Raw genomic sequence first — 15,577 nt, forward strand, 5'->3', positions numbered from 1 at the left:
ATTTGCTGGCATAGACTTGCTCATAATATGTTCTTATAATTGTTTGTATTTCTTTGGTGTTGCTTGTGATCGTTCCTCTTTCATTCATGATTTTATTTATTTGGGTCATTTCTCTTTTCTTTTTGATAAGTCTGGCCAGGGGTTTATCAATCTTGTTAATTCTTTCAAAGATTCAGCTCCTAGTTTCTTCTATCTGTTCTACTGTTCTTTTGGTTTCTATTTCATTGATTTCTGCTCTGATCTTTATTATTTCTCTTCTCCTGCTGGGTTTAGGCTTTATTTGCTGTTTTTTCTCTAGCTCCTTTAGGTGTAGGGTTAGGCTGTGTATTTGAGATCTTTCTTGTTTCTTGAGAAAGGCTTGTATTGTTATATACTTTCCTCTTAGGACTGCCTTTGCTGCATCCCAAAGATTTTGAACAGTTGTGTTTTCCTTTTCATTTGTTTCCATGAATTTTTTTAATTCTTCTTTAATTTCCTGGTTGACCCATTCATTCTTTAGTAGGATGCTCTTTAGCCTCCACATACTTGAGGTCTTTCCACCTTTCCTCTTGTGACTGAGTTCTAGTTTCAAAGCATTGTGGTCTGAAAATAGGCAGGGAATTATCTCAATTTTTGGTACCAGCTGAGACCTGATTTGTGAGCTAGGATGTGATCTATTCTGGAGAATGTTCCATGGGCACTAGAGAAGAATGTGTATTCTGTTGTTTTGGGATGGAATATTCTGAATATATCTGTGAAGTCCATTTGTTCCAGTGTGTCATTTAAAGTCTTTATTTCCTTGTTGATCTTTTGCTTAGATGATCTGTCCATTTCAGTGAGGGGGTTGTTAAAGTCCCCCACTATTATTGTATTGTTGTCGATGTGTTTCTTTGCTTTTGTTATTAACTGCCTTATATAATTGGCTGTTCCCATGTTAGGGGAATAAATATTTACAATTGTTAGATCTTCTTGTTGGATAGACCCTTTAAGTAGGATATAGTGTCCTTCTTCATCTCTTATTATAGTCTTTGGTTTAAAATCTAATTTGTCTGATATAAGGATTGCCACCCCAGCTTTCTTTGGGTGTCCATTAGCATGGTAAATGGTTTTCCACCCTTTCATTTTCAATCTGGGGATGTTTTGGGTCTAAAATGAGTCTCTTGCAGACAGCATATCGATGGGTCTTGTTTTTTTATCCAATTTGATACCCTGTGTCTTTTGATTGGGGCATTTAGCCCATTTACATTCAGGGTAACTACTGAAAGATAGGAATTTAGTGCCATTGTATTGCCTGTAAGGTGACTGTTACTGTATATTGTCTGTGCTCCTTTCTGGTCTATGTTACTTTTAGGCTCTCTCTTTGCTTAGAGGACCCCTTTCAATATTTGTTGTAGGGCTGGTTTCGTGTTTGCAAATTCCTTTAGTTTTTGTCCTGGAAGCTTTTTATCTCTCCTTCTATTTTCAATGACAGCCTAGCTGGATATAGTATTCTTGGCTGCATATTTTTCTCATTTAGTGCTCTGAAGATATCCTGCCAGTCGTTTCTGGCCTGCCAGGTCACTGTGGATAAGTCTGTTGCCAATCTAATGTTTCTACCATTGTAGGTTACATATCTTCTCCCGAGCTGCTTTCAGGATTTTCTCTTTGTCCCTGAGACTCGTAAGTTTTACTATTAGATGTTGGGGTGTTGACCTATTTTTATTGATTTTGAGGGGTTTTTCTGTGCCTCCTGGAGTTTGATGGCTGTTTCCTTCCCCAAATTAGGGAAGTTCTCTGCTATAATTTGCTCCAATATACCTTCTGCTGCCCTCTCTCTTTCTTCTTCTTCTGGGATCCCAATTATTCTAATATTGTTTTGTCTTATGGTATCACTTATCTCTCGAATTCTGTCCTCGTGATCCAGTAGTTGTTTCTCTCTCTTTTTCTCAGCTTCTTTATTTTCCATCATTTGGATCACATCCTAGCTCACAATGGTTTGATCCCTATCTAGCTGAATTCCTGGGACCAGACAAAATTTAAGTCCCCTACTCCTCTGCCATCTTGCTCCTCCCCTCTCTCATAATGGTTTTGATTTGTATTTCCCTGATTATGAGTGATGTTGAGCATTTTTTCATGTGTCAGTTAGCCACCTGGACGTCTTCTTTGGAAAATATCTATTCATGCCTTTCATCCATTTTGAATTTATTTTTTTTTATAAAGATTTTATTTATTCATTTGAGACACAGAGATACAGAGAGAGAGAGCATGAGCAGGGAGAGAGGCAGAGGGAGAAGGAGAAGAAGGCTCCCTGCTGAGCCAGGAGCCCGATGTGGGGCTCGATCCCAGGACCCTGGAATCATGACCTGTGCCGAAGGCAGATGCTTAACCATCTGAGCCACCCAGGCGCCCCTTGAATTTATTTTTGTGTATGATGTAAGAAAGTGCTTCAGTTTCATTCCTCTCCATGTTCCTGCCCAGTTTCCCAACACCATTTGTTGAAGAGACTGTCATTTTTCCATTGCATATTTTTTCTTGCTTTGTCAAAGATTAGTTGACTCTATAGTTGTGGGGCCGTTTCTGGGTTCTCAATTCTGTTCCATTGATCTATGTGTCTGTTTTTGTGCCAGTACCATACTGTCTTGATCACTAGAGCTTTGTAATATAGCTTGAAATCTGGAATCATGATGCCTTCAGCTTTGTTTTCCTCTTTCAGAAATGTTTTGGCTATTTGGGGTCTTTTGTGTTCCACACAAATTTTAGGATTGTTTATTCCAGCTCTGTGAAAAATGCTGGTGTTATTTTGATAGGGATTGCATTGGATGTGTAGATTGCTTTGGGCAGCATAGACATGAACAATATTTGTTCTTCCAATCCATGAGCATGGAATGCTTTTCTATTTCTTTGTCCTTTTCAATTACTTTCATAAGTGTTCTATAGTCTTCAGAGTACAAATCTTTTACCTCTTTAGTTAGGTTTATTCCTAGGTGTCTTACTGTTTTTGGTGCAATGCCAGTAGAATCGATTCCTTGATTTCTTTTTCTGCTGCTTAGTTATTGTTTATGGGTATTTCTGCACATTGATTTTATATCCTGCAACTTTGTTGAATCAGTGTATGAGTTCTAGAAATTTTTTGGTGGAGCCTTTCAGGTTTTCTACCTAGAGTATCCTGTTGTCTACAAATAGTGAAAGTTTGATTCTTCCTTCCCAATTTGGATGCCTTTTATTTCTTTTTGTTGTTTGATGTCTGAGCCTAGGATTTCTAGTGCTATGTTAAATAGTAATGGTAAGAGTGGACATTCTTGTCTTGTTCCTGACCATATGGGAAAAGCTCTCAGTTTTTCCCCACTGAGGATGATATTAGCTGTGGGTCTTTCATACATGGCCTTTATGATGTTCAGGTATGTACCATCTATCCCTACTTTGTTGAGGGTTTTTATCAAGAAGGGATGCTGTATTTTGTCAAATGTTTCTTCTGCATCTATTGACAGGATCATACAGCTCTTATCCTTTCTTTTATTAAGGTGGTATATCATGTTGATTGATTTGCGAATGTTGAACCACACCTGCAGCCTGTGATAAATCCCATTAGATTGTGGTGAATGATTCTTACAATGTACTCTTGAATTTGATTTGCTTAGTGTTTTATTGATAATTTTTACATCCATGTTTGTCAGGGATATTGGCCTGTAATTCTCCTTTTTAGTGAGGCTTTTGGTTTTAGAATCAAGGTAATGCTGGCTTTCTAGAACGAATTTGGAAGTTTTCCTTCCATTTCTATTTTTTTGAAACAGTTTGAGGAGAATAGGTATTAATTCTTCTTTAAATGTCTGGTAGAAACCCCTGGGAATCCATCTGGTCCTAGACTTCTCTTTGCTGGGAGATGTTAGGCATTATAATTAAACCAGTAATGCCAAAATCAACAACCACAGTTGGAAAAATTCATAGGAGACCACATTTTTAGAAGTTCCTATACCAAACAGGGCTGACATTATAATTGGAACATCCACCCTAATTAGAGATTTCTGATTATTCATTAGTGCACATCCTACCCTGCTACACTGCTCAATCAAAAATAGACATTTAAGAGTCAGTATTGTTGACAAAGAGAGTTTCAATAGTTGAATAAAAACTTCTCTTTTTAGTCATATTAAACATATTAATCTGTGTCATTAGGAAGAACTCTATGGCACAGTGAAGAAAATACCATACCAGGCAATCAGATCTGAGTGATGATATTGGTTTTATTGCTTATTAGGGGGTTTTTAATATAGATTTTATTTTTCATAGCAGCTTTAGGTTCACAGCAAAATTGAGTGGAAGGAACACAAATTTCCATATACCCACTGTTGTATGATATTGAGGGAGGCAGATCACATAACTGAATCTCATTGTTATCCAGTGTATAATAATAGAACTGAACTTGAGTCGCTTACAGCTCTTAGGGCACAGACTCTATGTGCCTCCCCAGTTTAAGTATTTAACAAGACCTTCTCACTAGCTACACCATATCCAAAAATCTTTATTGCCCCATCATATTCTGGATACAAACTAGTATTTCATCTAAGGTTGCACTACCTCGTTTGTTCCAGACATTGAGGCAATAAGCATTGGAGAATCTCAAGAGCCTTCTTGCCCCTGTATTCCCAAACTGCCATCCCCTGCTGCAGCCTGAGTGGTGGACAGAAACTGAACTGAACTGACAGGGTTACATGCACACACTGTCCTGCATCTATCCTGGGGCCTCATGTCTCAGAAGACTAGAGGAAGACATATGAACTGATCCTTCTTTCTCTGAGAATTAGAACGGTCTCTAATGACAAGAGGAACTATTCTGCCAGGTATGTGAGGACTGGGGACAATAAAAGTGGGAGGTAAGAGGAAAACACAGAGGAGGACTTGAGAGACAAAAGAGAGGAGGATGGACACCCAGAGTATGGAGGAGGACCAGGAGACTGCTCCAGAAGGGAAAGGTCTTCAGCTCATCAAAGGACATAATTTTCACCAAAATACCTTCATTGTTCATTCTCATTCTTATAGTAGTCAAGCCAGACTCAGTCAGACTTTTCAGATTGGACTTGCCCGAGATACCTTAGACCTTTATGGTACGTGATATCTGTGTCCATGGGCAAGATATAATACTTACACAGGGTGATGATTTATTTTTCTGACATGACAGAATGGAGATTCCAGAGTGTGATTGAGATTGTATCAGATAACCTTCAAAGTCCTTTAGAATCCCAAGTATCACTGCTTTTTAATATAACATTAATTGCAACTCAGAGGTCTAAACCCCAAATTATAACTTCTTCTGATTTTTGAGTTTTTAAACTAACTCTTCAAACTCCATCCTCCTCTTCTGAGGAATGGTAGAAGAATCACAAGGCCATGTGAATGAATTTGAAATTAGAGGATCAGAAGCAATAGGAATTAGGCAGTCAAAATGAACCCATGTCACAATAGGAGTTGTGGAGTAATAAGCAGAGCACATCCTAGTGAATATGTGCAGTATTGGTGAATATATGGTGTGGCAACTTCAGAATACTAACATGGCTGCTCAGATTCCAAGCTCATGGTAGTCCCAAATCTCATTCCTTTTCTTGGAGAAATGTCCCATTTTATCCTGGGATGTATCTGTTTTTTCCTTCCCAAATTGGCAATGAATAGAATGAAAAGTGTGTAAGTAAAGCCATCAAAATTACCAGAAGAATTTGGGGGGTAGAGAAAAAAACATGAAGCCATTTATACCTATGGCTATACTGAATTTTCACTGGATGAAACAGAGATGAATCTGATATCCTTCCCTTCCTACCACTCAGCCAACCTAGGTCACTTTTGTGAGATGCCCACTCAGGGTATTTCCTCTCTGGAAGGTACTCCAGTTTCTCCTCATATCTTTCTACCTCCCACTACACTTTAAAGAAATATTGTTATTGTCATTGCTGACTGTCATCATTATCACTATTATTTTATGGTCACTATATGTAAGGCTCTATGCTAAGTATTTTACCCACAGGATCTCCTTTAATCTGAAGCACAATCCTGTCAAATTGTTTTTATCTACAGTTCACAGATGAGGCTACTTTGCTACAGAGGAAAATAAGACATTTGTCCAACTTAAAAAGTGAGGAAGTATTGGAACCAGAATATTCCCGACGTGGATAGGCTTGTGGAAGCAGAGGGAAAGTCTGAATGAGGAGGATTGTGGAGAATTGTCTCTTAAAACCTCAATAGAAAGTCATGATGATAAAGCTCCTTCAGACTTGCCCCCAGCTCAAGTATCTTCCAATTTTCAATTAAACTTCAAGTTCATCTCTTCTTTGCAGAGGGAGAGAGCTGCTATAAAATCAGAGAAATGGTCTGAACCGGCAGGTTCAGGAAGACAGATTTCTATATTTGAATTAGGGATGAGATATTGGAAAATAATTAACAAAAAGAAGTAATAATATTGGAAAATCTTGGCATTAAAGGTAATGAGTACAAGTCTAGAAAGGTATAAAGGAAGGTGAGAGAGACAGGGCAAAAGAATCAGGAATTGTTGGTGGTAATAAGCCAGGAAGATTGAAGAAAATAGCAGGACCATAGGTACCAGGTCATACAATATGTAAGCAGTATTCAATTGTAATACAAGTAGTCAGAGAGACTGAATTTATCTCTGGCATTTATTTATTTGATTTCTTGATTATGGGTCTTCCACTTCCTAGAAAATTGTGATTATTAATCCTTCCAGTCAAAACTGCTAAATTCAGGTTTTATCTGTGTGGAGCTAGAGAAGATTGAAGGGGATTTGAAGTTCCCAAAGGACCAAAGTAGACATTACATAATAGGAATAGACCAGTTTATTCTTTTAAAATGGGAAGTAATCTGTCTCCTGGATCGTAAATTCTCAAAACAGCATTTTGGTGAGCAGGGATTCTTGGTGAGTGATGGGATATTGGGATGTTGAGAGGTTGCTCATCTTTCTTACTTCAGAGATGTTTTTCTGGACCACAGAAGAAATACTGCAATCTATTGGGGGAAAATATATTTTCTCATTTGTTCTGAGTAGGAAAGATTTCATATCAAGGTCAGATGCTTTTTCTGAGCATTATAGTTTTTTAGTTATCTTATTTTCTTCTGTTTTTGCTTTGAAGCATGAGTTTCTACTCTATCTTTCTTTATGACACATATCTTTTTTTTTTTTTTTTTTTGTAAAAGGTACCACTCTCTAAATGACTAATCAGATCTGAAACTTAATAGAAAGTAGGTTTTGAATCTTTAACATCAGAGTCAGAGGTAATTATACTTTTCTTAAATTGTATATTTTATTACAATAAGAACATTATATATAAAATTCTATATTTCATTACTATAATTTTTTAAATTCAAAATTGTTTTAATTAAGTGTATTTTAACCCGTGTTTAGTTCCTGGCAATGCTAGTCCAAGACCAAGCCTGTGGCCTCAATTATACAATTGAGATATGTTAGTGAGACCTGCTTGTGTTAATAAGTACTGCTGACCCATACTTTCCTGAATCCTGTAAAGATACCCTGCGTGGTGTTCTAGTATTATTGAAAATCTATGTGGTTTAGGCAGAATAAGGCATTGTGTGTAAATCACTACAGGAGTCATTAAAAAAAAAAAAGAATAATTTTAAGATCAGTACCCCTTCCAAGATAATCCTGGAAGAAATTTATAAAATGAGAGATGTAATCTAGAACCCTTTGTGTATGTGCTGCTCCTTGTAGTGTCTTTAGAAGAATATTGTCCATATTTAGAGAGGATGTCAATTGGTCTGCATCTGAGAGGCGAGACAAAAGGTCCTTGTGGTCGTAAAGTCGATGTTTTGTTTAACTCACCATGCTCAGCAGGGCAATGAAGAAAGACAGAGCAAAAATGTGGGGATGAATGGAAGAGTGTTTACAGAAGGCACTGAAGTTGCATTTGTTTTGTTTTTTTTCCAGACTCAGATGCTGATCTCATCATTGCCCTCCCCACTGGAGTGGGATCCTGAAATTGGATTGTGGTTTAACAGTGAGTTCCATGGCAACCTTAAACTCCAGTAATACCCTGACCTCCACATTCTATCTCACAGGTATCCCTGGCTATGAGGAATTTCACCACTGGATATCCATTCCATTCTGTGTCCTCTACCTTGTTGGAATAATGGGCAACTGCACCATCCTGCATATTGTCTGGACAGACCCCAGGCTCCATGAGCCCATGTACTACTTCCTGGACATGCTTTCCCTCACTGACATGGGTATGTTCATACCCACAATGATATCACTCTTCAGGGTGTTGTGGTCCATTTCCAGGGAAATCCAGTTCCATATCTGTGTGGTCCAAATGTTTTTTATTCACACTTGCTCTTTCACAGAATCATCTGTGCTCTTGGCCATGGCCTTTGACTGCTATGTGGCTATCTGCCACCCTCTACGATATGCTACCATTCTCACCCCAAGACTTATCACTAGAATTGGAATTGCAGCCCTGCTTAGGAGTGCTTTTGCCATGATTCCACATCTGGCCCAGCTGGCCTTCTTTCCTTTCTGCCACTCCCACATCCTTTCTCATTCCTATTGTCTGCACCAGGACATGATTCGCCTAGCCTGTGCTGACACCAAGTTTAATGTTATATATGGATTGGTACTAATCATTGTGCTGTGGGGCATGGACTCTTTGGGTATTTTTGTGTCTTATATGTGCATCCTTCAGTCAATATTAAGAATTGCATCACGTGAGGGGAGGCTTAAGGCTCCCAACACATGTGCATCCCACATCTGTGCTGTACTCATCCTTTATGTGCCTATGATTGGGCTATCTATTGTCCATCGTTTTGCCAAACACTCCTCCCCCCTCATCCATGTCTTCATGGCTCACGTCTACTTATTGGTTCCACCTGTGCTCAATCCAATCATCTATAGTCTGAAGACCAAACAGATCCGCCAAGGAGTCCTCCACCTGCTTTCCCCCACAAAATTGAGTTCTACTATGATGTAGGCATGTCTTCAAGGCAATGATGACATCCATCTAAATGATTTAAACACATACTGATTTGTGTGCTCTAGGTATGTTGGCCTCATAGTTGCCAATAAAAGAGTAAATAGCAGAAATAGAGGCAAGGGTGATCACAAGAATGTCCTAAAGGAGAAAGTTGATGTCTACTGGGACAATACAGCTTGACTTAAATGTGCTTCATAAATTCCCTCTAAATATGAATATGTTGGAGTGGAGTGTGTTAGAAATCATTTCCATCTATTCCCTTCCATTTCCAAGGTCATTTATCCATTAATTTCTCATTAAATATATTAAACCATGTATCTTTGCTTCCTGATACTCTTTATTTGCCAAGAAATTTAATATTATCCTTCTTGTTATATTAATGTCTTTGTATATCTAATTTTTCTTTCTTTCTTAATAATGGGAAAAATCATATATTGACATAAGAGCATACTAGGGCTTGAGGCAGAAGTTATGAATCCTCATGATGCATCTGCATCTATACACATGTTCTGCCCTTTCTGAGGATATTTGGTTTCCTTAGGAATAAGAAGGGCCAGTGCTGGTTAGTTACAGCAACACAGACACATAATGACATTTTCATAGCTAATTTTTGAAAGATAAAACTCAAGCAGATGTTCCTAGTTCTGGCTTTCCTTAGTCTTACTTGGGGGAATAAATGTCTTGGCTTTATTTGGAATCCTTAATACTTCCATTTCCATAGATCTTTTTCCTTTATCAAGTGTCCCTGCCTCAGCTGGCACTGCCATCAATTTTTTTATTCCCATGATGATTTAGCACAGAATCCCAAGTTCTTTTTACAATTTATAGAGAAGAATAAGATAAAGAGATGATGGTAACTGCTATTGGCTTACCCAGGTATCAATTAAAATTCCTGGGCAACTCCTATAATGTTCTTTCCTTTGATCATTCCTGTTACTATATGTAATCCCAATACCAAGACAACAGCTTCCAGTGGTCCAGTATTAACTGTTCATGTGTATGGATACACCACCTTAATTAAGAGATGAGTATATAAAACTGTCATTCCTAGCCATGATCTTTGGTATTATACATGAAAAGATCAAAGAAATATACACATTATAAATTAAAATGAGTCTATGTATATATGTTTACTTGAGGGAAAAACAATTGACTCATTAAATACTAATGAGCCAGACAAGTGAGACAATTCATTGTAATGATTAGATAATACCAATAAGATGATAATAATATTCCATTAGTGAAGGTAAATAATTATGATGCTGCTCAGTAGTTAGAGATGTAAAACAATGCAGTTTATCTTTGCATTTGTATTTTCAGGTTAATTATATTTGTACTTTCAGGTACTTCTTAACTCTGAAGTCACATACCCTCTTTGTTCAAAGTGATTTAGTAAGTCACCTATTTTATTTTATTAATTTTATTTTTAAAGGTTTTATTTGTTTACATATTTATTTGATAGAGAGAGAGAACATGTGTATGAGGGAGGGGTGGGGCAGAGGGAGAGGGAGAAAATTTCAAACAGACTCCACGCTAAGTGTGAGGTGGAGGAAAGGCTGGAACTCATGACCCTGAAATCATGACTTGAGCCGAAACCAAGAGTCCCACGTTTAACTGATTGAGACACTCAGGCACCCCCGTAAGTCAACTATTTTAATTCACCAATCTGAAATTATCATGAAATTCTTCTATTGACACCCATGAACTACCTCATCCACCAGATTTGAAAAATTATTTAGTATCAGTCAGAAAACACTGGAAAATGCTGCATTTTCCACTGAGGAACATTCAAAGCAGGGTTCAATAATATGATATTCATTTAGAATGTTCCTACATGCCAAATATGGGTCTCAGCTTCACCTTTGCTGTTGATCTCACAGAGTCATGTCTAATCACAAATGTCCTGTTATTCCCAGAGAAAAATCATGTATGCAACTGCTTTTCCCTATGGCCCTTAAGATTATGTAATTTATTCCTTGTTTAGATTATGACATTGATTTTTTTTGGTCTACTTCATGGTTTATGTCTCAAATAATTTGTGACCATATATTTATTTCTTGATTCTTTCAATACATATTTTGTAGATCTCACGTACCCTGGGTTTCTTGTTAGTGTGGATACTCATTGAAAGATACATTTTCTCCATCTTAATGAAAGAGATACATACTCTATAACAAAAAAAGAAAGAAAAAGAAAAAAAAATGTTTTCCAGGTAAGATAAGGACATTGAGTTCCAAAAGTAAAGAGTTCTGGAATGATATGAAAGATGAAAATGACAAATGAGAAACTAAAAATAACAACGGCAGAAAATGTCCATTGGCTTTCCAGAGTGTCTAGACAATGTGTCCAGGCTGGCCCTAGATTGTTTACAACACACGTGAGGCAATGAGTTAAATTTACAAGCTCTGACTTTACCATACAACCATTAAGAAATACTATGAATTTCCTATTCATGTCCAGAAATCTTTGTAAGTATAATGTTGTAGAAATCTGTTAGTTTGTTGGTTTTCCTTCAGTAGATACAGGAAAGTCATAGAAATCAGCAAAACATGAGATGAGAAATATTTAACACCCTATAGCCTCTGGGAAGTTGAAGTACTGGCTCATGAAGTATCTCCTTCTTATTCTTGGCAGGATATGCTGCAAATGCAACCCACCTGAGGCAGTTATTTCTCATTCTTGTCATTATTTTAATGACTCCTTGGAGGTAAAAACTATTTAAAGTGAGTACCGTTCAAATCTTCCCTGTATCAAAACTTCTCAGCAGTACACTCCCTAACAGATACTGAGTCAACAGCCTACTTTCACTTAAGTTTAGTTGCATAATTTCATAAATCAGAAGAATGCTAATTATCAATAAAAATATGAGATAAAGTGCAGTACCTGGCATGCCATAACACAAGTTCATGTCAGATTTTCAGTCTTTTCTTTAATTTCTGGCCTAGATTTCTAGGCTTTATATGTGTACCTATCATTAGATGGCAAAGAGGTTGAGTCAGTGCATGGTAAAATAGGATAATACATTTCTAAAGTAATACCTGAAGACAAAACTCTCACAAGTGAAAGCTGAAAAAATTATATAATTTCAAAGATAGCTAGTAAAAAGTCATGGAAGAGACATTCATGGAAGATATCATCAGAAGTTACATTGTAGGTTAAATGGGGTCAGGTGATAGCATGGCCTCTACTGGATGCCTTATGATTTGCATTATACATCTTCCAACATATCTGCTGGTCCATTGGTATTGGGGCTTTCTGACAACATAGATGACTGAGAACTCACCCTTTATTTGTACGATTATTTATCACCTATCTTTGTTGAGTTACTTGAGGGAAATGAAAAGTCATAAGATACTGTTACTAACTTCAAAAACTTCCAGAAGAGTGAGAGACAAATATGTACATGGGGACTGTGAACATATGAATATTTCTCAGAGATATGTGCTTCCTTTGTGCAAGTTAGAAGTTGATTTCATAAGGATTATTCCAGAAATATATAAGTGACCCTAAAGGACTCTCTGCTATAATTTCAGGAGATTACCTAGAATACAGGTGCGTATCTCCTGGGTTTTAACACAGTACACAACAGGGTTGAGAACAGGAGGAATCAATAGGTATACATAACCCAAGATAACATGCACCATGTGTGGAACATGTTTCCCAAAGCGATGGATAATAGATACCCCCAGCATAGGGATATACACCAGCAACACAGCACAGATGTGGGAGACACAAGTGTTAAGGGCCTTGAATTGTTCTTCCCGGGAAGCAATGCCTAGCACAGTGATCAGAATCTTCACATAAGAGAGGAGAATGAGTACAGAATCCACTCCAAAGGTGATGAGAATGATGATGAGGCCATAGATGCTATTTATTCGGTGGTCAGAACAGGAGAACTTAATGATACCTGGATGCAGGCAGTAGGAATGGGACAGCACATTAACCTTACAAAACCTGAGTCGCTTAATGAGATAGGGTCCTGGGAAGATGACAGCCACAGCCCGTAGCAGAAGCCCCACACCTATCTTGGCGATGGTGGAATCAGTCAAGTTAGTAGTGTACCTGAGTGGGTTGGAGATGGCCACATATCAGTCAAAAGCCATGGTGAGGAGGATGCCTGACTCCATTAAGGAAAACACATGAATGAAGAACATCTGGATGAGGCAGGCACCAAAGTCTATTTCACGATCATTAAGCCAGAAAAGCTTGAGCAGCGTGGGCAGGGTGGCAGCACAGAGTCCCAGGTCAGTAGCAGCCAGCATGGAGAGAAAAAGTTACATGGGTGCATGAAGTGACTGTTTCACCTGAATAACCACCAAGATGGTGATGTTCCCCATTAGGGCAATCAGGTAGAGGGCACAAAACAAAATGGAAATCACTGGATGTGAGTCTTCCAGACCAGGGAAACCACTCAGAAGAAAGGGTCTATAGGTACTACCATTGAAAAAGACCATGATGTGTCATTTGGAATAACCAATAGTGTTAACCAACTGTTTTATAACCAACTGTTTTACTCTTTGTGTCTAGAGTAAAACAGTCTGGATTAGCACACCATCACCATGAGCCTTATGTCATGAAGTTGACATTCTGTGTTTATGCTGTTAACTACATAAATTTCCTTCACCACCTATTCAAAGCTGTAATCAAAGAGAAACATGCAGGTACTAGTAAACTTTCAGACAAGAGATCATAATAAGAAACTTATATTGGCTATTTAGTTTCCCCATATAACATTATTTTAATCAAGATATGAAATAGCATATTAAAACATTGTCTCTGCTCTGAGAAACAAACTGAGGGTTCTAGAGGGGAGGGGTGTGGGGGGATGGGTTAGCCTGGTGATGGGTATTAAAGAGGGCATGTACTGCATGGAGCACTGGGTGTTATATGAAAACAGTGGATCGTGGATCACCATATCAAAAACTAATGATGTATTATATGGTGACTAACATAACATAATAAAATTAAATTAAATTAAAAAAAAGATTATTAATTTACTTTTACTTCTGTCCACTCCCCAACAATGCTTTATTGAACAATCTGGAACTTTAATACTAAATTATTATCAATTGAGGCATTTTGGACTCCACATTTGTCATCCAAAATATCAGTTATTGCACCAAAATAACATCATGTTTTTCAGGTATAAAATTGGCAGAATTCCTAGGTTCTCTGTCAAAATCAACAAACAGTCTAGAGAAGAATAGCAAAGCACCAATGCCAGTCTCAAGAACAAAAGACTCTAGGATGATGAAATTCAAATTCCTCAATTTTGAGCAAAAACCATGCTTTGTAGCTTGTCCTTACCCCCACCTCCTGCCTAGAATGTTGGAAATGTTGTGTCTCCCATCAGATCCTATATCTGGAAAAAAACATCCTACAGCATTGCACACATTGGTTATTAAATAGGATCAGAGCCATAGGAGAATCTAGAGTATGGGGTTGATATGTCTTTATTGAGCATTTATCCCTAACACTGCTTCTGTAGAGAGAGTAGCCTAGGATTATCTCCATCCACACCCTAAGTAGCTGAAGCATTCATTTGATCATTGGTTTATATAATTTAATTATGATTATCACTGTAAACTATTAGAATACCCAGCATTTTAGGTGCAAATGATGCAGTAGTTTCAAAGTATCCCTTGTTTCTTTCTCCCTAGGAATCAGACTTTGAGGAGCTCAGGTTAGGGATAACTTCTGGCAACAACTCCATTCCTCAACCTTTGATATTTGTCCTGGCTGGAATTCCTGGCCTGGAATCTTCCCATGACTGGTTCTCTGTGCCCTTTTTCTTGGTATTTGTCATTACAATTATTGGGAATGCCACCATCTTATGCATCATCTGAATGGAGAAGAGTCTTCACGAGCCCATGTTTCTCCTCCTGGCCATGCTATCTGTTGTTGACCTGTCCCTGGCCAGTGTCACGGTGCCCCGCATGCTGGGTATCTTCTGGATGAATGCCAAAGAAATCAGCTTCAATGCCTGCCTCACACAGATGTTTTTCATCCCTTCCTTTTATGTCATGGAGTCTGGGATCCTCCTAGCCATGGCTTTTGACAGATTTGTGGCTTTCTTGTTCCCTCTGAGATATACCACCATCCTTGCTAACAACATACTTGTGAAGATGGCCCTGGCTGTCCTGGCAAGGGCAGCGGCAGTGCTGACTCCAGCACCCATCCTGGCAAAAAGACTGGAAAGCTTCCAAACCCACATCATCGCTTACTCCTACTGTGCCTACATGGCTGTGGTGCAGATAGCCTGTGGAGATGTCTCCAAGCACATTGTCTATGGCTTCATGGTTATTGTAGCAACTGTGGGATTTGATCTGTTTTTTATTATTCTGTCATATGGACTGATCCTTTGTGCTGTCTTTCAGATCCCCTCTTGGGAGGCACGGAGCAAAGCTCTCAGTACATGTGGCTCCCATCTTTGTGTTATAGCTCTCTTTTATTCTCCTGTTGTCTTCTCTGTCCTGGCCCAGATCTTAGGCTACCATATGGCTCCCCATCTACAGATTATCCTTGACAATCTCTACTTCCTAGTGCCTCCCATGGTCAACCCCTTGATTTATGGGGCCCAGATTAAGCAAATGCGAGAGCGGGTGCTGCAGATCCTCCACTGTCATAGAAACTGA

General features: G+C 38.3%; 2 protein-coding genes and 1 pseudogene across 2 annotated transcripts; 2 read left to right on the forward strand and 1 right to left on the reverse strand.

Annotated features, from left to right (window-relative positions):
- Positions 1 to 7,896: 7,896 nt before the first annotated feature.
- On the forward strand, positions 7,897 to 8,939 carry LOC118528776 (olfactory receptor 51L1-like). The gene has a single exon (XM_036081404.2). The coding sequence runs from the start codon at positions 7,980 to 7,982 to the stop codon at positions 8,937 to 8,939; it is 960 nt and encodes a 319-aa protein (XP_035937297.1). The 5' UTR covers positions 7,897 to 7,979.
- Positions 8,940 to 12,448: 3,509 nt separating this feature from the next.
- On the reverse strand, positions 12,449 to 13,396 carry LOC118528791 (olfactory receptor 51G2-like; annotated as a pseudogene).
- A 201-nt stretch (positions 13,397 to 13,597) lies between these two features.
- Positions 13,598 to 15,577, forward strand: LOC118528790 (olfactory receptor 52K1-like). The gene is given in 2 exon segments (XM_036081418.1): positions 13,598 to 13,603; positions 14,603 to 15,577. Coding segments are annotated over 2 exon segments (981 nt in total).

This window comes from Halichoerus grypus, chromosome 11, assembly GCF_964656455.1.
Source record: "Halichoerus grypus chromosome 11, mHalGry1.hap1.1, whole genome shotgun sequence".
In the NCBI taxonomy this organism is placed as follows: Eukaryota; Metazoa; Chordata; class Mammalia; order Carnivora; family Phocidae; genus Halichoerus; species Halichoerus grypus.